General features: G+C 37.8%; 1 protein-coding gene across 31 annotated transcripts in view; it reads right to left on the reverse strand.

The window, feature by feature from the left end:
• Nucleotides 1-26981, reverse strand: part of NCKAP5 (NCK associated protein 5) — a 435119-nt gene that overhangs the window by 147165 nt on the left and 260973 nt on the right. For 2 of the 31 annotated variants that reach the window (XM_038182186.2, XM_038182184.2), the window contains exon 1: nt 21123-21217. The exons of the other annotated variants lie outside the window; for them this stretch is intronic. In XM_038182186.2, the coding sequence (XP_038038114.2) occupies nt 21123-21214 (92 nt within the window). In that variant the 5' untranslated portion in view covers nt 21215-21217. Of the gene's footprint in view, nt 1-21122; nt 21218-26981 lie in introns of those variants that run through there. 31 annotated transcript variants of the gene reach the window in all.

A 26981-nucleotide genomic window follows, 5' to 3' on the forward strand; every position in this document is an offset into this window, starting at 1 on the left:
TTGCTGTACAGAAAGATACATAATTCTTTTGATTAAGTGACTACTAAATATGCATATCACTGAAGTTTTTTCAGAAAGTTTCATTATATTCAACTCTGTGCAACATGCCCCAATGCCTTGAGAGACAAAGACTGGGAAGTTTTTCTAGAATATTTTTCTCTTCAAATGCTGTTTGCGAATTTAATGTCTATAAAAAAATAAGTACTAATGGAGCTAAAGGGAGTCTAACTACACAACATTCAACCACTCCTGGTTTAATTCAGTAAACTACCCCTTACATTAAAAATCAGTCAAACTCATAAGAGAGCACCAGCCTCTTCCTGACACCATACCGCCTACTGCAAAGGCACAGAGGCCGAACTCCTGCAGATGTAACTACACAGGACTCAGGTATGTCAGGAAAGATTTATACTTTGAACTCAGATGCCCCCCAAAACGAATCACCTCAGATGTTCACAAAGAACAGCAAGAATCAACAGAACAGCATGAACCAGGCAGGTTCCCAACCATGCGAGTTGCTTAGAAATACTTTTAAAGACAACATGGAGTCTTAATAAATATAATTTCTTTTGACCTATTCAACTTAGCCTTTCCAAATTACAGCTTATAAGGAGTAGAATAAGACAAGAAAAGAACTTGAGATTTTCAATTCAGCTATGGCTTCCTGAAAGCCTCTACGTATGAGACTAGCAAAGGCAGACAAAATGCGCAGGAATATTCCAAGTGATTTCTATGTTACATATAATGATACATTAATATTTTAATTCCTAAGCGGGACAGTGTGCTATTGTAGGTGTATCTAGAATATGTCATTCCATTTTTCTCCTCAGCAGAAAGCTTGCTTTGAATATTCAAATAGACCTTTATAAACAGGGAGTATGAGACAGTTCTTGACTGATCAACTACAATCAAGGGTTTTCCTGGTACACTTCATGAATTGCTGATGCCCTCTCTGTGTGACTGGGACCTTCTCACATACCTCTGCTGGCCAGGGAGGCTGTGCAGGCACAGGGGGATGGCCTACCATGGCATTAGCTACACCATGGTGAAGTTTTTTTAACATGGAAAATGTGCATAGGATTTTATTTCCCAAGGCTGAAATCTTCCTGGAAGAAATGTTTTTATAAATGCTAGATGCAGGACTCGAATGCATACTGATTAAATTTGTGGATGATACTAAATTAGGAGGAACTGTTGACTCCCTTGAGGGTGGAGAGGTCTTGCAGAGAAATCCTGACAAATCAGAGGTCTGGGCAATCACAAATCACATGAAATTAAAAATAAGTGCTGGATTCTGCACCCAGGGTGGGGCAACCCTGGATATATGTAGACTGTGGGGCAAGAGGCTGCAAAAAGGGATCTGGGGACTCTGGTCGATGGCAAGTTGAACATGAGCCAGCAGGGTGCCCTGGCAGCCAGGAGGGCCAACTGCACCCTGAGGTGCATCAGGCACAGCACTGCTGGCTGGTCAAGGGAAGGGATCGTCCCACTTTGCTCTGCCTGGTGCGGCCTCACCTTGAGCACTGTGCAGTTTGGGGCGATCCAATATCAGAAGGACATAAAGATAGTACAGAGTTCCAAGGAAAGTTCCAGAGATAGGGAAGAGTCTAGAGAGAAAGACATCTGAGGAGCGGCTGAGGTCCCTTGGTTTGTTCAGCCCTGAGCAGAGCAGGCTGACAGGAGGCCTCATGGCGGCCTGCAGCTCCCTCAGGAGGGGAGCGGAGGGGCAGGCGCTGAGCTCTGATCTGGGGCAGTGACAGGACCCAAGGGAACAGCATGGAGTGGGGACAGGGAGGGTCAGGCTGGGGGTTAGGGAAAGGGTCTGCACCCAGAGGTGGTCGGGCACTGGCACAGGCTGCTCAGGGCACTGGGCACAGCACCAAGTCTGCTGAAGTTAAAGGAGAGTTTGGACACTGCTCTCAGATATGCGGTCTGGTTTTGTGTGGTCCTATATGGAACCAGGAGTTGGACTTGAGGATCCTTGCGGGTCCTTTCCAACCTGGGATATTCTATGATTCTACAAACAGTGACATTCAGACACCTTTCCAACATTGTGTCTAGATTTTCAAATGACCAATTTACGGCATGAAAAATAATAAGTAATTTAAACAAAATATTTCTATGTTTTTCCCACAAAGCAGGTGGGGAATGACTGCCAGGATAGTGAATGCCAAATGCCTTCTCCTGAGCCTGAAGAAAGCCTTCTCCAGCACAAGTTTCCTGCAGCACTGCCCTGCAACAAGGCAGTTTTCTATTCTAATGGCACCTGGCTCAAAAGGAGTTTGATCTTGTGGAGGACAGATTCGGTTAACAGCAACACACACCTACTACCAAAGAATGAGATGTAGAAGTAATTACTCTTCCTGTTTCAAATTTCAGATGGTTAGAAAACAATCATGAAAACAAATCATGTTGGAGACATAAGAATGAAAACTTCCTGGTTGTAGATTCCCAAACCCTAGTAACACAGCAAAGGGCCTAAACAAGTAACACATGGTTAGAATAATGGTCTCCAAGGGCTAATTGCCTGGACCATTAGATAGTGGTAATCTCTCTTAAAACTGTATTGACAGCTCTTCTACATCTACGCCGTTGATAATGAGGCAATAAAAATACAGGACAATGCACAGAGAAGAGGGCTGGAATGGTGTCACATAAAGCATCAACATCCTTGATGCCAATGAACAAGAAGAGCTGAATTAAATTATTTGTGATCTGGTCACAAAAGAATCAGAAAGTACCTGATATGAAACATTTTGCCATCAATCACTTTTAGTGTTCCCCCTTGCTAGGTGTGCAACCCTAACAGAAAGGGAGAGAAAAAAAAAAAGGGGGGGGGGAAGGGAAGAATATCAAGGTACAAATAAATTCAAGGTGAAGAATTAAAAACTGCATTTAAAAGAAAAAGAACATTTCTGTGACTCTGTTAAGTGGCATAAAGCACTCCCCACATCTTTCATATCTTTCCAAACAAATTACTCAGTCACAACCATTATCCATTGTATGATGCAACAACAGGAAACAAAAACCTGATCAGATCAGCTCAAAATGCCAAATTCTACACTATTGAAGCTCATCCTTTTAAATTGCATTATCTTGGAGATTAATTCAATAAAAACAGGAGGAAAACATTTGTGTTTCTCTGTGTATGATTTACACTGAAATATACGGAAGAAGCTTTGTGCATGTTGTGCTTCCACTGCTGCATGTTCCCACTTTTCCCTTGCTGAATTTATATCAGATGCAGTGTCTGAAATCTTCCATGCCTTGTAGGTTGTAAGTTGCATGATGCCAGTAATTGGGTTAGAAGAGGAAAGGACACTTCAGATTGCTGGGCAGCTGTCAATATGGAAGGAAAAAAAACCACACACACACAAAAAAAAAAAAGAAAAAGAGAAGGTAAAGGAGTGTAGAACAACTGGACAAACTAAGATTTGGATTAGGAGAAGAGAGAAGGAAATACTTATAAACAAAGAGGGAAAAGAGAGTGAAAAGTTCTGAGAAAGCCTCTTAAGGAGTGAATGGAGAGAAAGAGAACAGAGCATGGCATGAGGATCACAAATAAAGAAAACGGCATAAAAGATCTAAGAGAACTTTAAGGAAAAGAAGATAAAAGGATATGCAAATGTAAGCAAGACGTAAGAAAACAAAAAGACTACAGCGGATCAACATCAACAACAAAAAGGTAAATATAAAGACAAAAGAAGAGAGAGGACATCTAGACATCTACGCATCTCAGAGATGCAAATGTATCATTATTTGCATAGTATTGGAATTTCATTTTCAGAAACAAAAGAGCTATTAGCTTGGACTTCCAACAGAACATCATTTATGAAGGGTTTAGAGAAGGATTTTTAGTCTAACTATAGCCCTAAATGGAGAATCACTACATCGCTCCCTCCTTCCTTTTCAAGCACTCATTCTTTAATCATCTATCTTCAGCACAGCACGGGATACATTTTAAAACTGCTTTGCAGGATTTTAGCCATGCAGCTCCCATTGTGTTTAATGGGAATCCTGTGAACAGAGCTCTGTATGAGGCTTTCAAAATGTACTCAAAAAATCTCTAAATAATGCACTAGTTGAACATTACCCTGTTTACTTCTCATAGTACACAACTAAAATGAAACAAAGGATAGGTCTTTTATAAAAGTAGTATTTATTGGGAAGCTCATCAGTGTTTCCTATAAAGCTATTTTTCCTCTCTATAAATATTTAAAATGACTATTTAGATTTTTTTTTTTCCCCCATAATACCTAAACAAGAGGACAAACTTGAAATCAGCCACATTTGCTTCAGAAAGTAAGATCTGACAGTTAACACATCAGCCTGAGATTCGAGAAGCCCTTCTTCAAGACTTCACACTGTGACAGGATACCTCTGTGGTTTTGTTTCAGATTTTCCTCTGAAAATTGGTTTAATAGTTTCTATTTCATAATGGCTTTACAATGATAATAAATACCAGTGAAGTATTAATCAAAGATTCACCAGAGACAGAAGAATGTTCCAGTATTCATTCTCTCTCTCCCTTCAAGATGAGGACTGTGTCCACAATCAGGTCTGAGATAACATGAAAGTTTTGAGAAATGTAAATTCTTGCCACCTGTGCTCTATAAAGAAAATACCAGGGTTTCTGTGCTTTCACCTTTCAGAAGCAGCCGTCAAAATAAATCCACAAAGATGCAGTTTTAATCAGCTTTCTTGCGACCAGACAGTGGATCATATTCCATCATGTTTTGCAATATGATCCAAATAGCCTCAGCTCCATAAAGAACTTCAGGTATTTCAGTTTCAGAAGACAGATCCTCAACCTCTACGAAGCAGAACTGAGTTACTGTAGAGAAGAGAAGGCTGGCACGTTTGTTAAGCAAAAGTTTATCCAAGGAACAGCAACGAGGTAACGTACAGAGCTTATAGTTTTGGCTTCAGAAGTGAACATTAGATGTAATGTTAATCTCAACAGCTCACTATAAATTTATGCTTATGCTTATACATGAGATTTGTGCTACCATGTAGGTGGGAGATCACTTCAGGAATACATGTACTTATATTAAGATAACTCAAAGAATTAGGCTCAGCAAATACAATTCTTCAGTCATGAACCAATTAGGCACTTTTTCCTAGTCTTACAGAACAGATACTGAACATAAAGATCTGCCATTACAGCCTAGGGAAATACCTGTAACACATGAAATTCAACCTTTTGTGAGAATCTGAGTTTGTCAGTGCAATGCAGAAAAATTAGATGACTAGAAAGTACTGTGCCTACCAGCTTCAACATGTACCCACGTGAATTACTGCAAAATTGAATAGCTTTGGTCAGAAGTCATTTCATTGAATTAACAGTTCATTTCATAGAATCAGGGTCTTTGTGACATAAGTGAAGTGAGAACATGTATTTTAGCTAATCTGGCTGAAACAAAGCTTCATAAGCCCACTGTACTAAGAAATAATTTAGTAGTTCTCCTGAGGGAACTTTTTTCCCCCCTCAAAGCAAGAATCAACACAAAGAAAAAGATCCTTTTGAATACTTAATTAATATAAAAAGATGAAAGAAAACAATCATTATCTTATAAATACACCCTTGCAATGCAGGAGACCAACTTCTGAAAACCCAATTTAGATATCAGTGTTCATAAGGGGAAAGGGCAATACCAACAAAAAAGCCATAGAGACGTATGGAAGAGATGGGAAAGAGGCTGGGCTGGAGATACGGGAAAACTGCTGAACAGCAGCTCACAGCGCGACAGCCTTAAAAATTCCCTTTGTTCTTCAGAACGGAAGGACAGCTTACCTTCCTTGTGAGCAAAAACACTACATAGGGCAGGAAACTGTGTGTGACAGGATTCTGGTAATGTGAAGAGAAGTTACGTCGGGTCCTTTTATATCCATAGCTGGGCAGGGGGAAGGGCAGGACTCTCCAGTCCTTAAACAAACACAATGAAACCTGTGGGTATAGGAGGTAGGAGGAACAATAAAGCAAGAGGGCAAACATCATAACTGTGCTAAAAAACTGCATCCAGACCAGTGAAGTGCTGATGGTGTAGGTCAGCAGGCTCGCTGTCTTCCCAGCCAAGGCAATCCGAGCTGACACAAATGCAAGTAATGTCACCTTGCAGAAAATATAATGCTAGGAATGACTGCAAAATGGAACTAAAATGAAATAGAATTATTTTAGATCATGCATGATCACTTTATTTTTAAAATAACTGCCATAATAGTAATTTGTAAATTATCCATATTTGCCTGTTTTATCAGTATCTTCTAAACAGTGTTTTTATTTCAAGATTCTTATAAAATAAAGATGCTGACAGTATTTTTATTAAGATAATGCTAGCACCATGTTTATTTGTTTATTTATTTATTTATTTTTACCTGTGTTAAGCTCATCATTAATGAGTCATTTCAAAATTAGTTCAGATTAAAAGGAAGTGTAATGTATTGCCCTTAATCTTCATTATCCTACACCCCCATTCGCTGTTCATGCCTCCAAGCAAATTGCGTGTTTTAAGAAATCCCTTGGTCTACAACCTATATACACTAAACCTGCTAAAAAAAAAAAAAAAAGGTATTTTTTACAATTGTAAAAATTATAAATCCCACAGTGTTTGAATTGCTGAAAGAATATGGTAACTCATTTTGTAATAAAGGCCACATTCTTCCGTAAAACATGGGCATTTTTTTGTTCTGATATTTACACTGATGCATCACCAAATGGAAAATAGTCTAGTGGGAGGAAGGGAGCCAAATCTGTATCTGGCAGGTTGATCACTTCCAGTGTTTGACTACTAACGCTGTTTGCTAAAGACAAATCTTTTAAAACTTGAGCAAATATATCTTGATTTTATAGATTATATCTTCACCTCTTTGAGCAAGTGGAAAGCTTCTAAGTTTTAAACTCATTTGGGAACAAATCTTTCAGTTTATCACTGATGACAAACAACAGAGAAAAAAGCTGTTGTTAACTTAAAATATAACCAATCGTACTCACTTTATTATTGGTATCCCATGCTGCTGTTAAAAAAGTTCTTTTAAGGACCTGCTTCCAAACCATATAAAGACAAATACAAAGTTAAGAGGAACCTGGGTCAGTTAACCATTAAGGCCTGGAGAATGGCTTATAAACCCAAAAGACTGCGTATTATTAGTAGGTCCAAAAGAATGTATCTGCAGGACAAACTTGTCTTGTAATAAACAGCACAGTCTTCAATTATGGATATGAAATTCAGATATTTCTATGTTCAGTAGAATACCTGATGATGTAAAGATATCTGATATTTCTTTACTCATGTAACTCAATTCATTATTGTGACAGAGTGAAAAAGTCAAACACGATTTGAAGTTGTTCTAGGGGTCAAGACCTAATGATGGGAACAGTACTTCAAACAGTTCCTTACACTTACACAAACATACTTCCATCACAATAGTTTTTCAGAACTAGCAAGTGGATCACACATGCCATTAAGTCTGCCTTAAACAGGCATAGATTGCACAGGCAGAATTCTATCCTGAGACACCAGATGTTTTGAACAAGCCCCATGTTGTGCAACCAAGAACCAAGACATCTACAGTCATCCTGCACTTCTTATATCCTGTGTTTTGTACTAAAAGCTTTCACATTTTTAATAGAAGTAAAAGGCAGGGTAAAAGCTAGGTAGCTTGCCTAGAGCCAGTCACTCCAAAGGGCTCAAACTCCCTTTCAGATTTCCATGACAGCAGTGTCTGACTGGGTTAGTAATTCAGTCAAGAGCAAAACACAGCAGCCTAGCTTCATCCTTCATTACCAAACTGCACCAATTATACTTTGCTCCCATTTTCTGTAATAATTTAAAGGCATTCTTTTACATCTTAGTCCTTTGTGTAGACACAATATGAACTCTGTGGTTTGGTTTAATCTTTGCTCTGATGTCCTAATATTTAAAGAGCAATGCAAAGCTGAAGTACTAGCTATATTTGTCTAAGCATTATTTTTTTTCTATAATTTTCTCTAGCATGTGAACAGCACATGCAGAACAGAACCAGAAATAGTAACCAAATGAAAGTTGTTTGTATTGTCTTAGTAGAGCCAAAGATGAAATCACAGCATGAGGGAAACGTACAGTAAGAACTACAGGGAATCTAACAAAAAGGAAGCTTTTTTCTAAAGTTTTAGGATTTTTTTTTACCAGTTAAATTTGCAAATACTTGTGACAATCACAATAAAGCCAGGTGTGTGCCTGACTGGCTATTTACCAGGCTAAGATTTACTTATAATACCATATAATATTTGCCAGAGCAACTGGCCCATCATTACACAGAGGGAGGAAAAGCTGCGGATGGATACGAGCTGCACCAGCAGCTTTAACTGCTGGAATATTCCCAGAGCTATTGTATCTGTCATACTCCGCATTCAACATTTGTGGCAGAATTTACTGTTTTTAGCTGAGAAATCACTCAGATGCCATGAAGGACAGCAACATAAAAGCAGGACAAGCAGGCAGTATCCACCATAAGAGTGCCTGGTGTTTAACACGAGGTCAGACAGATAGCATCACTCCTTACAGAGCTACTCACAGTGTCTACCTAGGATACAAAATCAGAGCACCTAAACCTTGCACCCACTGCATTGCTGGTGGATTCTGCTGGATCATTGCGAGTCTGAGCACCAGCACTGGAGCTGTACTGTGGGCACCTCCCTGCTCCGCTCACTGGCAGTGCCCAGTGCAGCCACCATCGGCACGGCTGCGCTTCGTGCTCTGTAGGTGAAGCTAGTGCCCACCCTACCTCGCAGCTGGATTCAGACTGCAGTTGGCATCCTGAGTTCAGGCTCCTTCCAAAACAGAATTTTTTAAAAGGCGGTGTTATTTGCAGCAGGTCAAAACCATTAAAGTAGGCTGCAGGCTTACAGTCATTGGAGAAGGAAATGGAGATATGAAACAGCCTGTTTCAGATCTTAAAAACATAATAAAATATAAAATAAACAAACAAACAAAAAAGATAACAAAACCTCAAGATCTTGAGGTATAAGATGATAGAAGGTGCAGATGGCACCTGGTAGGAAAAAAGTTTGAATCCAGCTAAGATTTGACAGGATTACTACATACATATAGGGCAATGGAAAGGCTGTTTTCTTCCAAGAGTCAGAAACCAGAGCTTACACATCCCTCTTCACCAGGCACTTGAGGAAGAACAAGGATAAATCCTGACTTGTAATTTGCATTGATACTAGCAGTCTGCTCAGACAGGATTTTCACATAAATTCCAGCCAGGTCTTTTAATACAATTTTCAATATCACTTGCATACATGATCTGGTAATACGAAAAAGACACAAGACTTTGTTTTAACCTAATGGTGGCCATTTTCCTTGCGTTTCTTTTTTTCAGGAGCTGTCTGTGTTCAACACCACATCACGGCATGCCTTGCTGTGGCAGCATATAGAAATTCTGCCCTGTCTTGTTTGTAGAAATATCAGATAGGAAAATACTTTCAGGAAAATGTTTATTTAGAGTATTGTACTTTAAATAGACATACACGTTTAACATCAGTTTAATTGCATTAAATATATTTAATTTCTTGCTTAAAGTTCAGTTTGGTGAGTGTGCCTGCATTTAGGTCCTTGTATTTCATGATGTAAGAGGAAGACTGAATAGAGGAAGAGACTCATGTTTTTAAACCAATTCCTTAATTCAGGTGATCTCCTAGAAGACAAACCTTAGTAACAGGTCTCCAACTTTTTTCAGTGAGAAAAAATTCAAAGCTAGACTCTAGGCACTGCTGGAAAATAAACAACTTTCACCAACACACAGCACCTGCAGTCTTGAAGTTTTGCTTTACACTATATTTGTGAAAGGCATAGACGTGATGTGAAGATACCACTTGGTTCCACCTTTGTGGTATTTGAGCAGTGTTGGGAAATGCCATGACTTTTTTTTTTTTTTTTTTAAAGAATTTGTTAACCTTACCTTTGGTGCTTTAGAGTTTCATTGTCATTTTGATTGAACACTATTCATACCATCGCATGTGCACTTTATCTGTTTGGCTCCAGGGCTTTCATCTTCATGCCTTACTTTAAATTTTTATAAAAGCTCAGTCCATGCACTAGATTGTTGTGCTGATACTGCCACAAACATGACTGCCGTGGATGTGATAGGCAGATTTAATTTACCCAAATACCGAGCTAATTTTAATATGAACTTATCATTTAATTAAAGGAAAAATGGTGAAGAAGAAAGAACTCACATGATCATTTAAAAAATTTTGCTGGACAGATTTCCTTAAATATTTTGACTGCTTTTATTTCTATAATTAAGAAAAAGGTTGGTAGTGAATTATCATTACTTTCAGGAGCTTATGATCACTCTTGCATTTTATCTGAGAGTTACTGAGTATATCCACCACTACGAAAAGCAAGTTTGGGAATCTTAATGCAGGATTTTTCTAACTTCTGAACTAGATAATAAACGCATGCTGTACTTAGGAACACTTAAAAATCTATTCATAAACTCTAATAGCATTCTCCAGGAGACACACCTACAGTCTCTTCTGCATTATCTGACAGATTTACTTTGATTATCACTTTGTTGAACAATGTATTATTACTGGCCTAGTCCAACAAACAGTGGACTAAAAATTTTTGAAGTTTACAGACACACATTAATTGAATGAATAATTCACAGCAGTTTAACAGCAATTTAGAACTTTTTCTTTTAAACAGAGAACTTTTCTTCTTCTCTTCTATTGTGAACAGAAACACAGACAATACTGTAAGAAGCTGCACAGAAGTGATCCATCACAAATGCTCTAGGAGACTGCTACCTTCTCTTCTACGTTCAGCTTTTACTTCTATAAATATTGATTTATTGAATATTGAGGGGAAAAAAACAAACACACTATAAAACAAGTTTTAAGATCTTGAATACAAGCGGAAAACCTCCCCCACCTTTGGTCCTTTCCCAGTAAATGACCAGAGGGTGCAATCCAACCTTCCTCAAGCCCACTGCACAAAACCATCGCTAGAAAAGTATAAATCGAAGCTGGAATTAAAGGAGTATTGCTGAAATCTATGATAAAAGGTGACATAAGCATATGAAATATTTCCAATTCCATTAACTCCTCCAAGCTGACAACAGAGACATATTATCTACAAACTGCAACAAGCTTTAAAATGACTGAATCCCTTTGTATCTACCCTCCTTACGGGAAGCATAATCAAATAAATTCAGTTGTAATTACATGGGACTCAGATTCAATTTAATTTTAATTATTTGCACTGTGTACACACTCCAGAAAAAAACTCATTAAGATGGCTCAGCCAGTTTGTTTTCAAATGGGACCTGTAAGTCAACATTTATGACTATCCATCATAACTGCCAACCATTAGCTCTACCAGGTCAGATTAATCACTTATTATGGTCGATTCATATCTGCAAGTAATAACAAATAAAACTGTTCTCCAGTTGTATAAAGAAGATCTGATCATCCAAACAAGAGAAAGGTTCTTACTGCTGGAAAGTTTTGTTTCTCTTGCTGCTTCCTACTTTTCCTGTAGGACAGTAAATCATGTTGTAGGGATGTGACCTCCACGGGTTTCCTCAAACAAAATGGCCTTTAAGTTCTTTGGATTCCTACTAGAAGCAGAGTGCTGCCATAAAGAAGAAAAAGATGTTTTGACCTCAAGTTCAACACCAATAGGTTGATTTTTAGTACACTGCCTATCTGCAATACATTAAACAGCACTATCTTCCTATTTTGCTGTAAGCAAAGAGTACAATCAAATGTTGTTCAGAAAAAAATCCTTCTTGCAGGGCTGTTCTCTTTATCCTTTTCTCCCATTCTACTTCTCCATCTCCCCATCTTAAACACCGTGTTTCTCTCTTTCTCTGAGTAATTCTTGCAATGCAAGACTAAACTGCTGCAGAATAAACAGCATTTGTGACACAGTAGTATGTTTAAGGAAATTTTTTGAGTAATAAAAAAGATTTTTCTTTTAATCTTGGCATCTGAAGAGGCAGCAGATGCTTTTTTTCCCACTACCTGGGAATTTTTTGTAGCACCAAAATCATTGGCATATTAAATCCATTGGTTTGAAGACAGCAAATGCAACAAGACCTCCGGCATGAATAGAAGCCTATTGTACAAAAGCACTTCTGTGAAGTCAGCCAAAGCTAAATCCTGGAGTTCAGCACTAGGTCAGTACATAGCTCTTTCCAGTCCAAGTAAACAATTGAAAAAGAAATCAGCGGTATCGGAAAACCGTGTTTGAAATCCTTATTTAAAACACGGTGTTAGTAAGCCCAACCCTTTTTTCATGGCATCCTAAGAAGAATCACCATACTGTCCATGTACTTTGCGTTACCTTACTAGTAGCAGTAGACACTTGGAAAATGTTATTCAGATATTAACTTCCGTAATTATATAAATTGTTATTATTAGTATTCTAAATCTAAAATTCACAGAGCATGGAGGTGGAACAGTAATAAAGATGTCACTCTTGAGAGCTGGTCATTAGCAGATCATCAACAACCAAATGCTTTATAACCCAATCCCTACACTGGTCACTTTGGCCAGTTCTTGTCTGGAACCTCTCAGCACATTTTCCTATCCTCATTTTTAACTTTTTATTAACAGGGGCATTACAAAAGTGTTTTTGTTTTTTCCTCCATTTGCTGCAAAGTGTCTGGGAGGTTTTTCAGTTTCTGCAAGAGTAACTGCCCAGCTTTGAAATGATGCTGATAACAGGTGAAGGAACTGTGGAGAGTCTGCCTGAATGCAGTGGAATGCATTGAGATTTAGGTTTATGCTTTGGGTGATGTACCTTTACTACCAAGGCAAGTATCTTGCAATAGCAGAAACTTCTATGTAAAAGAAGAGAGAAGCAAAATGAGTTCATGCCTTTCAACTTACAAGAATCCAATAAAGTATTCTAGAAAGACAAAGGATTTACAGCATTTTTTTCCAATGACTATACTTAGAATTCAAACATTGCATCTTCCCCAGATATATAACGACACCAGACAATATGTTCAATAAATTTTCACGCATCTGCACTAGTGATAAACATGAAAAGTCTGCAGCACTTCCAGAACGCAACATACTGTAAAGTAGGAACAAAATAGTTTTAATTTTATTCCGTGACTAAGTGTGCCCAAAGAATGTTTTTATGAAGCACTAACATTACCCCACAGTAAAGAACTGATAGAAAATAAATGGTTGTTAACCAAATACTTGAACTAAATAAAGTGTAACGTATACGGTTATTAAGGTTCAGTGGTTAAGCAAGAATACTCATCTCTTCACTGCACCTATCCTCTCTTGTTACTGTTCATGTCATTATTTAGCCGTAGGTCACTCAAATTCATTTTCACAGGGTAATATTATAACCTTGCAGGTATTTGAAGCAGGCAGAATAAAACAAAAAGGTTAATTGTGCATTCTGTCAGGACCATGCTGCATCAGGCCATGACCATCACTTGTCTGGTAAATCTTATCTTGGTTTCTTTGTTATTTAAACTGTCCTTGGATGAATGATATTTTTGTCATTTTCTAAGTTGCCTAAAGGATAGGTTTCAAAATAAAGTTCCAGTTTCAGGTTCTTTTGCTTATACCTTGGTTTTACTTACTAAAATCCCCAATGTTGGCAATGTTTACTATATTCTTACAGCTCTCTCACCTCCTAATTAATCATTATATTAATTGTAGTTTAAATTATTATGAAACTTGTCCTCTTAGTACATAGCTACTAGGCATAAAATATCTTAATTATATGTACTTAACAAATTGCATTCCCTGCTATCAGCAAACAGGACACAATAAGCTTTGTGCACAATGTAAAGAAGGCTGAAATATTAAGAGCTATAGTGAATTTTGATTCTTTTGGCCAAACTCAGTTCAAATAGGAGAAAGCCCAGCCCTGCCAAGGATAATTCAGGATTTCATCAGCAAGATCACTGCGAGTTGAATCCCTAAGAGAGCTGGTGTGTGCCAGAATGCTTAGTCTTAAGGAATCAGGAATGGGGCAGAGCAGAATTAGTCTTCGAAGGCCACCAGATTTGGTGCCCAGGCTCTGAGCACAGCTACTGCTTACACCAAGGACTGGAACTCTCATAAAATGCAGTCATGATAACCCTGTTTTGGGGGAGGGGAAGCTGATGTCGACCTTTTACAGCATAGCTTTGTACATTCACATTCAACCCATGATGACAACTGGGAAAAAGAGGCATGAAGGGTCCCTCAATTAGTAGGTGGAACACTCAGGTAGGAGATATGGGCAATTTTTATTCAGTGACTTTATGGGTATGTGAGTCCATGTAAAATGATCTAATTCCCGACAAAGCCCAGCTTTAAGGGGAGAACAGAAGACTATTTCCACGATGAGGCCACCCTTATGCTGGTGAGGGGACACCCTCCTGAAAGATGGGAGAAAGCAGCTAGACTCAATGGGCTGAAGCAGTGCACGGACACTATGTCTTCCAATTCTGGCCCAAGTGCTGCCTCCATTAAGGGGTCAGAAAAGAGGATTCCCTACACCATCACTGCTTCTCCCAACCAGTTTAAAGACCAATTCTGAGCAGCTTGCCTCCAGCACCAGCTTGTGCATGAGCTGTGTGATGGGACATACTCTTTCCAACAGCCCTAGCTGGTTTCTCACTTAGCATGAAGGCTTTATGAGTCACCTTCAGAAGTGCCTTTTGCTGTGCACTGTAAGTGGAACCTGGGTGTCTAATTGTGACTTTTTTTTTATTCCCTCTACAGGTGTGTTTTTATTTCACTAAAAAAAAAAAATGTTAAAAATTAAAAAAACAAAATTTGTCCACAACATATTCCAACTATACAACAGACAAATGTAGTAGAGAGAAGGGAGAACTAATTTGCTTCTTCAAGACAAGTGAACACTTTCTTACTCCATTTAACAGCATACTGTGTACTCACAGGAGCAGCTGGGCAAGGATATTAATATTATCGCTCTGTTCCAGTAATTAATAGCAACGCCTCTCATAGCACTGATAAGCTAGGAAACACATTTCATTCGTTGTCCTTTTGTGCTTGTGAAACACTAATGGAAGAGAAATGGGTGCAATATTCAGGCAATGACCTTGTATCAGGACCGCAACTCCTTTAAACTAACTCAGAATCAGTATGGAGCCATTACAAGTCTCCAGCAGTAAATGGTATGGGACAGCCAGTAAAGTTTTTGAGAGCATGCAGCTCAATGAGGCATTTCAATTCCATCACAACACACTATTAATGCCAATTACAGCATGAAAGATGCTAATGCAAGGTACTTCAGAGACTAAGCAAAACTGCTCAGTTTTGAAGATAGCCTGTCTTACTTTCCCCTCCCAAGCACAGATTTATCTGCTGAAATTTTACAGCCTGCTTATTTCCCGTCACTTTCAGAGGTACCAAGAGACACAGAAATGTAAAGTTAGGGACAAGTTCCCCTCTCCAGATGATGGAATGACTTATAAATAGGACAAAGATTTATTGTTACTGTTGTAACTATATTTTCTGAATCACAGAATTATAGAATCATAGTTCTATGAGTTAACATCCATAAAGTTTCCTCTTCCCCTCTTATTCTACATGGACTGGTGAAAAATACATCCATGTGTAGCTCACAGAGGGAGAGGAAGAAACAAAAAACATGACATACATCACTTCAGTTACATATGGTTAATGCCACATGTTTTGACAGTGCTGGCTGGAGAGATAATGTATGTTTATCAAGCAGAAATACAGTAGTATATCTTGACAGCAAGGTGTATCTATGAGAGCAAAAGGCAAAAATGCGCTCTTTGGACTCTGCCAAAGTTTATAGAAAGAAAAATACATGTCGAATGCTAGACCTTAAATCCTCAGAAGACGGCATATGAAATTTGTGAGATATTTTAAGAAATTTTCATTGGCCCAGTACACATAAAAATCCTATGCTAAACAAACAAGCATGTTCATTAGTAAAAACAAGTTAATAAAGAAGCAGAATTCTGTTTTATGGTTCCAGTGAGCTATTACTAAACAGCATCAAACAAAATGATGAGTTTAAAATTAAAGACCTCCCAGGAGTGTCTTTTTTTTTTTTCTTTTTCTTTTTTTAATTAGAAATAACAGCATAAAGATGCTGATCACCAGCACGCAACTTAAAGATGAATTAAAAGTCTACAGAAAAAGACGGGGATTAAAAAAAAAAAAAAAAAAAAAAAAAAAAAAGAACATGCTGAGTGAAAATCTATTGGACTACCAAATGTTCCCTTGGTATTTCTTGTGCTTGCTGTTAGTGATTTCTGCTGTGTGAGTGCCATCACTTGTAAATCAACAGGATTTCTAAAGGGAATAAAGTGGCTTCTTCCAAAAAAAAAAGCAAACAGAAGTTCTCATTAAAAAAACAAAAACAGCCAATGGAGTTTGATTTTCTCACTGTATATAACTCCCCTACGCAATGCCTGCCACCTCATGAAGCAAGCTCAATGGCACAGACATCACTGAGCAAATCCAGGTGACCAGAAGAGATCTTCCTTACCATCAGCATCTTGGCAATTGTAAGGGATGTGAGATCAACAAACTGCTGAAAAACATTTAAGTGGACCAATAACATTTGAGAAAAGTTACTCAATTCCAACAGCATCTATGCTACAAGCATAACTAGCTGTGGGGTAAAACTTGCATCACAGAACTACAAAGCTCTCCTGAAACCAATGGCCCATTCTTCTCAATGGAATAAAATTTTTCTAAGTATTTCAGGTATGCAGTAAGGACATCAGGCTCATGCAGATACACAAGTGTTCATTCCTGGTATCATTTTTAGATACATGGCAAGGCTTTTGCTTAATGATTTTTAACAAAGATGACAATAAGCAACAAATTAAAGTCTAACCATGAATTAACATAACTTACTCCAACACCGGCCACCACATTCACCCTCTGCTGGAAGACATTTGTTTTCCTCACTTGCAACTTCCTCTCTTTAGCAATAGTCACAGGGAATATTACAATCTCTATTCACATACAGATTCCAGTACAAAGACAGGATTCTGAAGTATTACGAAAAGCTGCTTTATGTACATGTTAATACGTGCTGATGAATTATGTAAGTGCAAGGAGAGCCAAAGAAATATATCATCCAGTATCTACTTACCTCCATTCACATGAAGTCTAACAATATGTCTTCACAGAAGAAAGGTGACAGCCACAGTTCACAGATTTTAGGTTTTGAATTTAAGTAATTTCACGTCTTTCTAATTCTACATGCCTGTTGGTAGAAGAGGTCTGTACTCCCCAGTAGGGGGATTTTCCAATCTAAATTAATTACATATCAGATTTGTAAGAGAAAAGCACCAAAAAGAAAGCTGCTACATGATACGTGAAAAAACAGTATTTTTTCTTTTGTGTTAAGTATCTTGGATTCTCCATATGCCCACAGCAGTGCTCAACCTCTTTAGCATCAAATATCTTCCCTATGTATTTCTTCTGCATATACTAAGATAAATTCAGTGAAATTGTAAATGAAACTAATTCCATTAATATCAGATGTAAGCGTGTATCTGTCCATGGACAAGGTGATGATCCTCTACAAAATCTCGGTCAGGACTTTGCTCATCTATACTGTACTGGCCTTCAACTCCCCAGTGTACAGTCACTGCTAGATATATGTAACTGCAGAATGTTGCAACAAAGACTTCCTATTGTTCTTTACTATGTTTCATACAATCAACCAATTTCATAGCAGTGGCATAAAATGTTTTCATAAGGCACTTACAAGGGAAAGTTGTGAATTGTATGAACAAATGATATTGTCATGCTTTCTCCTTTTTTCTCACGTACATATTTCAGCAATTACAAGTTACAGGTGGGTTATTAACTAGATTAACCTGCATATACCCCTCTATGGAAAAACTATGTGAAATTTTCTTTTGGTTTGTGGGTTTTACCCTTTTGATTAAAATAGTTCTGTAAAAATGTCTCAACTTGCTGTGCTCTTTATCGACATAAAAGTAGATTTCCTGTTAACTGGAAAAGAATTTGAATGACTAATTGTACAAATTTGGATTCCCTCTATATAGTCTCTCCATTTTTGGAGCCAAATGCCACCAGTTTTGTTTGGAATGCTTGGAGACCCAGCTTTATACCAGGTAACTTCCCTGCAAGAACAAAAGGTATTCAGGATATTTAAGCACATGAAAATTCATCACTGATAGATAACAAATGAGAACCTTTGAGTCAGGCTTAAATTATGATTCAGAAGACGATGCAAAGTGAAATTCAAACTTATACCACTCTAGAACAGAAAAATCATAAAGCAATCTTAGAATGGTGACATCAACAGCTGTCCTATTTATAATTCTTTTGGTTGCAAATACAGATAAGTTCTTGCAGGTCCAACATGTTAAAGCTTAACACATGAAAGCTCAAGCTGAAGAAAACAAGCCTACATAGTGATTCCTGTCAGAAACCATTAACTTCACCTGCCCAAAAAAACACTGTTGTGGCTGAAACGATTCCCCAGATTGCAGGTCACCAATGGGAAAGAAAGGCTGCACACTTATCACAGAATTCCTCTGCTAGGATTTTATGCGCTGCTGAGACATACAGAAATGCCTATAGACAAATTTTCCCATTTTATTGCTCTGTTACACCAAGTGGGTGGAACATACCCATAGTAAGCAGCACCGTTAGAGCTGCTGGATGACTGTAATTGCCATTTGCATTAACGTAACTGCAGGATTTGAACTTAAAGGGATTGAGAAGATGGAGAAGAATGTAATTCCTGGAATTAGAATGTCTTATATATTTGTACATAAAAAACTGAGTAGCAGAAGGAAAGAGAATCCCAGGTGTAAAGAGCCTGTAGTCTGAACAAACCTCTCCCCATCCCACCCCAATTATATTTGTATAGGATAACGCAGTAGATAGATACTTTAGATATCAGAAGATAGTACAAGTAGCCAAACATTTTGCTTTTTTAAAAATTTTGTTTTGTTTTATATTATTTTGTTTTGTTTTTGTTACTAGCACCTTCTCAGAGAGGTACCTATGCTACCTAGAACAAGAAATAAAATACCCAAAACCTCTACAGCAATCTTGTGCTCTGATCAGTACCATGCAAGGAGGACAGAGGGATTGTTTTCCCACAAACATGCAGAAAACAGATGCCTGGTGCTACCACTAGGAAACGTATACATTCACTAAAAGGCAGATTTGTGTCTTCAGCTGGCTGATATAACCAAAAAGAAATTTAATCTTAGTGCAAGTCTCATTGCAATCAAGCTGATCTACACAAAACAAGAAGTCTACAAAACACTAGATTGGCTTAAAAATTAATTACACTCAGCAGGAAGAATTTGATTTATCTAGATTAGTTACTAAAATGCCTGCAGGGGGTAGATATAATCTTTCCTTAGAAAAGAAATGAAGATATGATTCCAAATGTCATGCTTTGAACATATAATCAATACTCCAATTACCAAAATTTCCACACTAAACTTTCTTAAAATAGTACCAGCCAATTTTGTGAGGTGTCTGAAGGAAGACAATTATGAAAACCTGCTTTTATACATGACAATTAACCTGGATGGGTATGACAAATCTCATTACAGTACGCACACTTTCTCCAGTGACTTATTAGGAATTACAGGCTATGAAAATATACTAAAAACATCAACAGATTTAGCAAGGTTTGCCATCTATAAATGAGGACACTTATACCTAACAAACACGATGCACAATAAAAAATGCCAACAAGAAGTATTCAAAGATGTTCAAGCTACTGCTTTTACAGTAGCAACATGAAGGTACAAATAATTTGATTCGTAAACTGAAAAACACAATCCACCACTTCCAATTCTTACATCATTTTGAAATTTAGACAATCTTGTCTCTTTCATGAGACATCAATCTAAAAGACAATAGGGGAGCCAGACAAGGAAAATGACAGTGATGATTTCAATGCCTAATCCTGGCTATGGTTGCAATTTATCTTGAAATGTAAGTTTTCCAGTATATAGAGGCTGGAAAATTAAGTTTTTAATTCTTGAAAAATAGAAGACAAAAATAACAAACTTACAATTTTTCTACTTCTTACAAGGACTGCAAAGTAGTGTATCAAAAAACTTCATTCTCTGAGAATTCTTCCCATATAATTTATAATTTTTCTGTAGCTGCTCCTAGACACCGAGGGTCTTTCTTGATATCAAAGCATAAAACCTCAGGGACTGAACAGCAAAGAAACAATCCTTCATTTTTATTCTACACCTTTGATGATTAAAACTGAGCAACTTCAGACAGTGGAAGTAAGAAACCGAAGGGAAAAAAAAACAGACACCTAGTATTGGGTTTATCAGTGTTTAAAAAACCAACAACTATTTACAAATAAAGTCTGTCTTTGATCATCTTTCTAACAACTATCTCTTAAAAGAGCAGTATCTTATCAAGGAGCAAAATCTACAAAACATGAATATTAACTGTAAGAGTGAAAAAAGAATTAGAAGCAGGATGGATGCACAATGACAACTTTATCTATAAAGAAGGCAATACTTCTACAGGTCCACAGAGATGCAAATGAGACTGAGCTGGTCTATGTGCAGTCGGTTCTCTGAAGTCATAGTCATGACAGTTCTTTAAATATTCGGAATTGTAAAAGTCAATCTAAAAATGGAGAGGGGAGAGAAGACAGAGACTAAAATGTGGAAGTTCGTTTCTTAGCCAAAAATATCATTATCACAACTTGCAAATGAGATTAAGTGTGCTTTTAAAAGATTTTTGCTGCAATGGAACTAGTTTCTGATAAATCTATGAAACTACCACAAGTACAATAAAAGTATCTAAACCACGGGTGAATGACACATAAATTTGTGGCTTGCTACAATCACACACTGCTACACATCAGAGTTATATGCTTTCCATGGCATGAGAAATGATGAGATTTCAGATGAAACACTGAAAGAAGAAACAGTTCTTCAGACCAACATTTAAAGTGCTGTCAAAGGACAGTGCTCCACTTCTTAAGACCTCTTCAAATTGATTGCACACAAGTGTGAACTCTCGCTCTTAGTATACAATCAACTTTATGAATTTCACTGTATCATTCATCTTAAATTCTCTCAGACTTAACACAATCAATAAGAAAAGTTTCTCCAGAAAGATGCAGTACCTGCAAACAGCCTCTCTTAGCATGAAATTAAAGTCAGGCTCCTGTGAATAGGCTCTCCCGGGGACACTCCTCCTGTGCATGTTCCGGGACATTGCCAGTTCCTTTTTCTGACTTGGACAAATGACTTCTCACAAAAGGCTACTCAGGAACTGAGCTGCTTTTTAAAAAAGCATTAACGTGGCCCCACACTGTGCAGTCAGAGACTCTTCTGCATGAAGCCTTCATTACTCATACATTTCAAAACTGTTGCACAGCACACAGGACATCAAAACTAATCACTCTGTCTGGTCCTCTCTTTCAAAGTCCGCAGAGCTACTGTTTCCACTTGCTACTGGGGAAAACAGGCTTTTTCTCCACCACATGTTTGCTAGTGTCTGACCTACATCATGAAGAAGAATGATCTTCCACTAATCCACATCCTAATAGCCAGACTTTCTTAAACCCCAAACAGGAAAGCCAGGCATGTGACAAGAAGCATTACTCCTGCCCCCACCTTTTATTTAATATTCCTGCTCCTCAACTTTTTTCATATCCTCTTGTTCTCTTTGCAAAATGATTTCAGAGTGAATTAATGACATTTATAATAATCTACTATGTTCATAAATTTCAAAGATATGATCCGCTGGTACTCCATTTATCAGCAAGCTAGGTATCTCCGCTGTAGTTTTTAATACAATAAACCTTTTAAATCAGCTTTAACAGAACTCAATCAGAATGTGCTTACAGTAAGCAATATTCAGTACTGGACCTGCAACTTGTTTATCGAAATAGACTCATCTATGCTACATCAAACCATGAAATCCAAAATTATGCAGTGGATTTTTTTTTCCCTTCCAAAGATTTTATCGTTAAACTGATTTGGAAGCCTACAGACTCAGCACTGGATAACTGTGGCTTTCATGGTCTGAATTAGCGAGACGACTGGCACTTACTGAAAATTTCATTTCACTGGACAGGAACATTTAGAAATGTCTATCAGGTATTTTTCAAGCTAGTGTCCCCAGTGCTCTCCTACAGGGAAAAAAAAAAAAAAAGTTCTTGTATTATCAGTAGCATACTGGTAGTTAGACCATGCAGTTTGCAAATGCAGATAGGAAAACAGTTTCCTGACATCCAGCAACACAGTCCTCTCCCACTTACCCATTTTTTCATGTGTAATTTTAATCTTTTTAGTATTTTTAAAATCTTTTCAATGCTGCTTACTAGTTGATTTACTATTACCCCACTATGCTTTTCAAATAAACTTCAATGCCTGAAGAAGAAACAATTCTACTGGGTGCTTTATGAAATTCAACACAGAGTTAAGACGTGGATTCTTAGTCTCAGGCATGCTGCTGTTTTACCAAATAAACAAAGATTTACTTTGCAAAACACTATGAACTCTGTAGGTAAGAAGTCCCATAAGTAAAAGTTTACATATAAATTTACTTTATTCTCAGTGTTTTCTTCTCTTGTTTTTGCAGAGTGCATTAACAGAAGGGAATGAAATCCACAACTCAGATGTGCTGGGTTATTCAGCCCTCGAATCCCCCAGCTGAGGTCTGAACCCAGAATAGTTCTTGATGATGTCCCAGGGCACACCTGCTGCATCTGAAGCCCATGCAAGGGAGGGATCAAAACTCATAAAGATTTCTTATGAGGTAAGTGCAGCCTGTTTAATGAGGTTATTTTCTTAAAGGAGAGATGATTCAGACACTCTTCCATGCACATCCCACTGAGGAATTTAATTTTATTGTTTTAGAACTCCTGGGGAAGGTCTTGTGTCCATGTCTTGTGTCCATGTTCTAACACCCTATGTCTTATAGAACTGTCACCAAGCCTAAAAGCTTGTGACGAGCATTATTCTCACGTGTGCTTTTCAAAATTTTATTGAAAAATCTTGACAAGAAACATTTCAGTATTTGCTTCCTTAGTAAGCACAAGTTACCCGGATTTACCTTTCCCAGTTTTGGAACGGGAGACAAGACCTAGAAACTTCTTTTCTTTTCCTGCCTGGTTCCCTCAGAAATGGCTGTTATGGAACCTCATGAATGGGAGTTTGGCTGAGTCTGAGCAGAGGGGTACATTTTCCATTGCATAATCACCATGTTTGCCCATTTCATGACATAGCTATGTGATTTCGATCAATCATACCTGCTTCAAGTGGACACGCTCTTTGGCTCTGATTCATTAGGACCACAATACCAAACACCACACTGGATTATGTACATACAAGGTTCTCTTCAGTGGTCCACAAGACAGATTTTTTATGAGCACACACATACAACTACTTTGAAAGACATCAAGGCTGACTGATGTCCTGCCAGTGAGTATGGGGTTAGAAACGATGGGATCAGCAGGCACTTGAAACACTGACATGGCTTCCGTTAAAAGCAATCTGCCTGTGAAAAACTTGACATTCAGTTAGAGTTCATTTGTGTCTTTTCATTTGCACAGTTTTATTTTTTTTTTAAACCAGGTAGGCGGATTAGATTTGCAGTTACCAAAGTTTTCTTTCAGTGTTTAAATATCTCCCTTTCTACTTCTTGATGCTATGTATAATTTCACAGCAATATTAGTAAATAGTTCAGAATTGTTCTGCTTGCTTAGCTGTAAAGCATCATTATTTTCGTTTAGGAGCCAACAAAGGAAAAAAATCCCAAGAAATCTGGAGTCAGCTTTATAATCTTTTTGTAAAGCAACTGATTTAAATACTGAAAAACAAAGAGCAAAACATGTTTACAGAAGTGTTTCTTCACCAAAAAATAAATAAATAAAAATTCAGGCTAAGTACTGGCTGAATTATTAGCAAGAGATAATATTGTTTATTCGACTTGTATCGGCTCCTTTACAAATATCTCTATTTCCATAGCCCAGGAAGGCAATGACACAGTTACTACCACCAGATAATTCCTTCTTTCATTTTGTAAATTAATGTATTTTTCAAATGTAGATTTTAAATTTCTGAAAGTGTGATTATTTCTCCTCTAAAGCACAGCTTATCTTCCCAACATAATTTGCTGAATGTTATTTCTGCAAGAGGTGCATGCTCTTCATCAAAACCACTGCTGCAGCTCAAATAACCAAGCTAACTTTAAATGAGCTGGCTCTGCTCCTGATCAACAGCACTACATCAAGGAGCTTGGCGCAGGGCAGTCAACAGAATATTCGTCTGTGGAACAGGGAAGCTTAGAGAATACACTGCTATATACACTATGTGGGGGGCTGCATTACTCACCGAATGCCGGCTCAAATACCTGTGTGTTAGCTACCATCCCAATTCGGATTTATTTCTAAGTGTTCTGGAGGGAGGAGGAATGCTATTTTGCTTTTTAATTGATCTGTGTAGCTTTACAGGTTATTAGGTAACTGTAAAAGCAACGTGCTTCTTGGAAAATCATTATAGAGCAGGTAAATCAAGTGTGCTGTCGGAATGCCTGCAGTGGGATTTGTGCATTCTTACTATCTTGAGCAAAAGTAAGTATACACCACACACAGTGGCACACACACTTAGAGACTTTACCAACAAGTGGTAATATAGATCATTAAGAAGTAAGTGGTACAGGACAGGATACTCATATCCTTTATTTATTCCCAATGCATTTACAAAATTGATGGTGATATCAAAAAAATCAGCAATGTTTTGTTCTTGTCTACATAGCAGAAATAAACACTATCAGCACAACAACTGGCTAGCACTTTCACAATGTTAAATTAATCTCAGTGCTGCAGACATAAATTTATGTTAGAATTGCACAAAAATATATGGGGGCTAAACAAGATGCTGGAAATAAAAATATATTCTCATCTACTATATTTATGGGATCACAAAATCACTGGTCCACTTCAATTTAAGCAAGACAGAATGAAATCACATCCTCGAAAGAATTAGTTAAACAGTCCTAATCCTTCATCTTCTAAATCCAGCCCTACCTCTCAGCCTTCGTATTGTTTAATCTGAAGAAGAGAGGACTCTCATCTAGTTCTCTGAATGCCGTGGTGATTAACCCTTCCAAATGAGAACGTGGGGCACGGAGGGAAGATGCAAAGTGATTAAGATTCCACATCTGACTCAGATGGTATTTTTAACTAAAAATGTGCCTAACCATTTTAGATATGCTAAACAGTAGCAAATGCAGAGCAAATGGCAAAGTCTCTCCTGGAAGCAAGAATAATAATACTGGCCATCCAGAAACTCAGCTGGGTATTTTAACTGAAGGAGAAGATCCGCGTAACCAGAGGACTGAAGGATGAACAAGTAAGAGAAGACAGACAGGAAAGGCTTCGTGCACTGTGCAAGGCGTTGGTAAGACCCTTCTGAAATATATTTCAGACCTGGGAAAAATTAATCATATTGTAATAGACACAGGAAAGAGGCTGAAAGACCTGGTTAAATTTAGTTTGGCAAAGCAAGCTTCAGCGGGGACAGCGTTAGGCAACGTGTATTTATTTAAATGAAGGTGATGCATGAACAAATAGGCCTGCATGGAGCAGTACTCTATATCCAACAAATCTGAGCAGCTGAAGCCAGACCAGTCGTGCTGTAGCAGCAGAGGGACAGAACAACTGCTCAGCAGGGCGTGCGGTCAGATTGCAGAAGGATTATGAGCCAGGACTGCTTTAACAAGGTGGGGGATGAACCTCTTGGCCTAATTTTAGACCCTAAAGTTTCTGGGCGTTAAATACCTGTCAAGTAAGTAGAGCAAGTCAAGAAAACAGTAAGAGTGAGCTAAACTACCTGGTTATGTTGTGAATTACAAATTATTCTCCAATACATGCATATTGTTTTATATTTGTAACTAGGTTAATATCCGTATGAAAATGCCAGATTATTTTAAATATAGACCCTATGCATTTTAGATTTAAAATGTTATTAACTACTCAGTATCCTCCATAAATTGGAAGGTAGGGTTCTGAAGAACCTAGACTAAATCATGACACAGCTTTTCTCAGCGCTTAGTTCTTCATTCATTTCATCAGAATTTTGCCAACCCCAACACTGCACCAGCAGCACGTGCCAACCTAATGATAACACATTTCTTCTAACAAATTATTTCACATTTTTATATACTGCAAACACCAATGATTCAGAAAGAACCCCCCTCCTTAATTCAGCAGGATTAGGGAACCTCTTAAACAACCTCAATCACATTTCTCATCCTGCCAGCACCACAAGGGATCACGATGCATGTGCTTCACGTTGTGCTTGCCAGTATAATTGTCCTATTACAAACACGCTGATTAAGAAAATACATACAGGGCTCCAACAAGCACCAAATATGTCACAAAATATGCAACAGAGGGCTCACAGTGAAACGTGGCCGTATCTGGAATGGGAAAATATTGCCCATTAGTTTGCAATATTACAAATTTCAGCAGTTCAGTACAAGACTGCTACAAAACCCAGAATATTTCAGGTACTTTTACAAAAAGAATACTGACTGAAGTATGAAACTAGTGAAACCTGTGACCCATTTTACTTCCCTGTATCCACTGTCTGCAACAAAAATCTCAGAAACAAATCTAAACGGCCTCTGTGAAACTCAAATATGTTTAAAAAAAATCAAGTATTCCTCATTCCTCCCTCTAACAAGTTCTACAGTAAATTCACACCAATATAACATACTCTCCCACTATTCACTACCACATAGTCAAAGACAAAATGAGCACTTTTCTCTGGGAAGGGCTGAGATTAAAATATAAGAACAGAATTTGAGACACATTTTGCCTTGCATTAACAGTTGGGTCGGTTCTTGGTATCTTTTTCTCTGCAATTTAAGAACATGTGCCTTGTAGCAGCAGCAATGTACAGTGCTTGCAAGGTTAAGAAACGCTTTTTTTTTTTTTTTAGCAGAATTCATATTCTGAGCTATGTTTGCA

This window comes from Anas platyrhynchos, chromosome 7 (assembly GCF_047663525.1).
Source record: "Anas platyrhynchos isolate ZD024472 breed Pekin duck chromosome 7, IASCAAS_PekinDuck_T2T, whole genome shotgun sequence".
NCBI classification, from domain to species: Eukaryota; Metazoa; Chordata; class Aves; order Anseriformes; family Anatidae; genus Anas; species Anas platyrhynchos.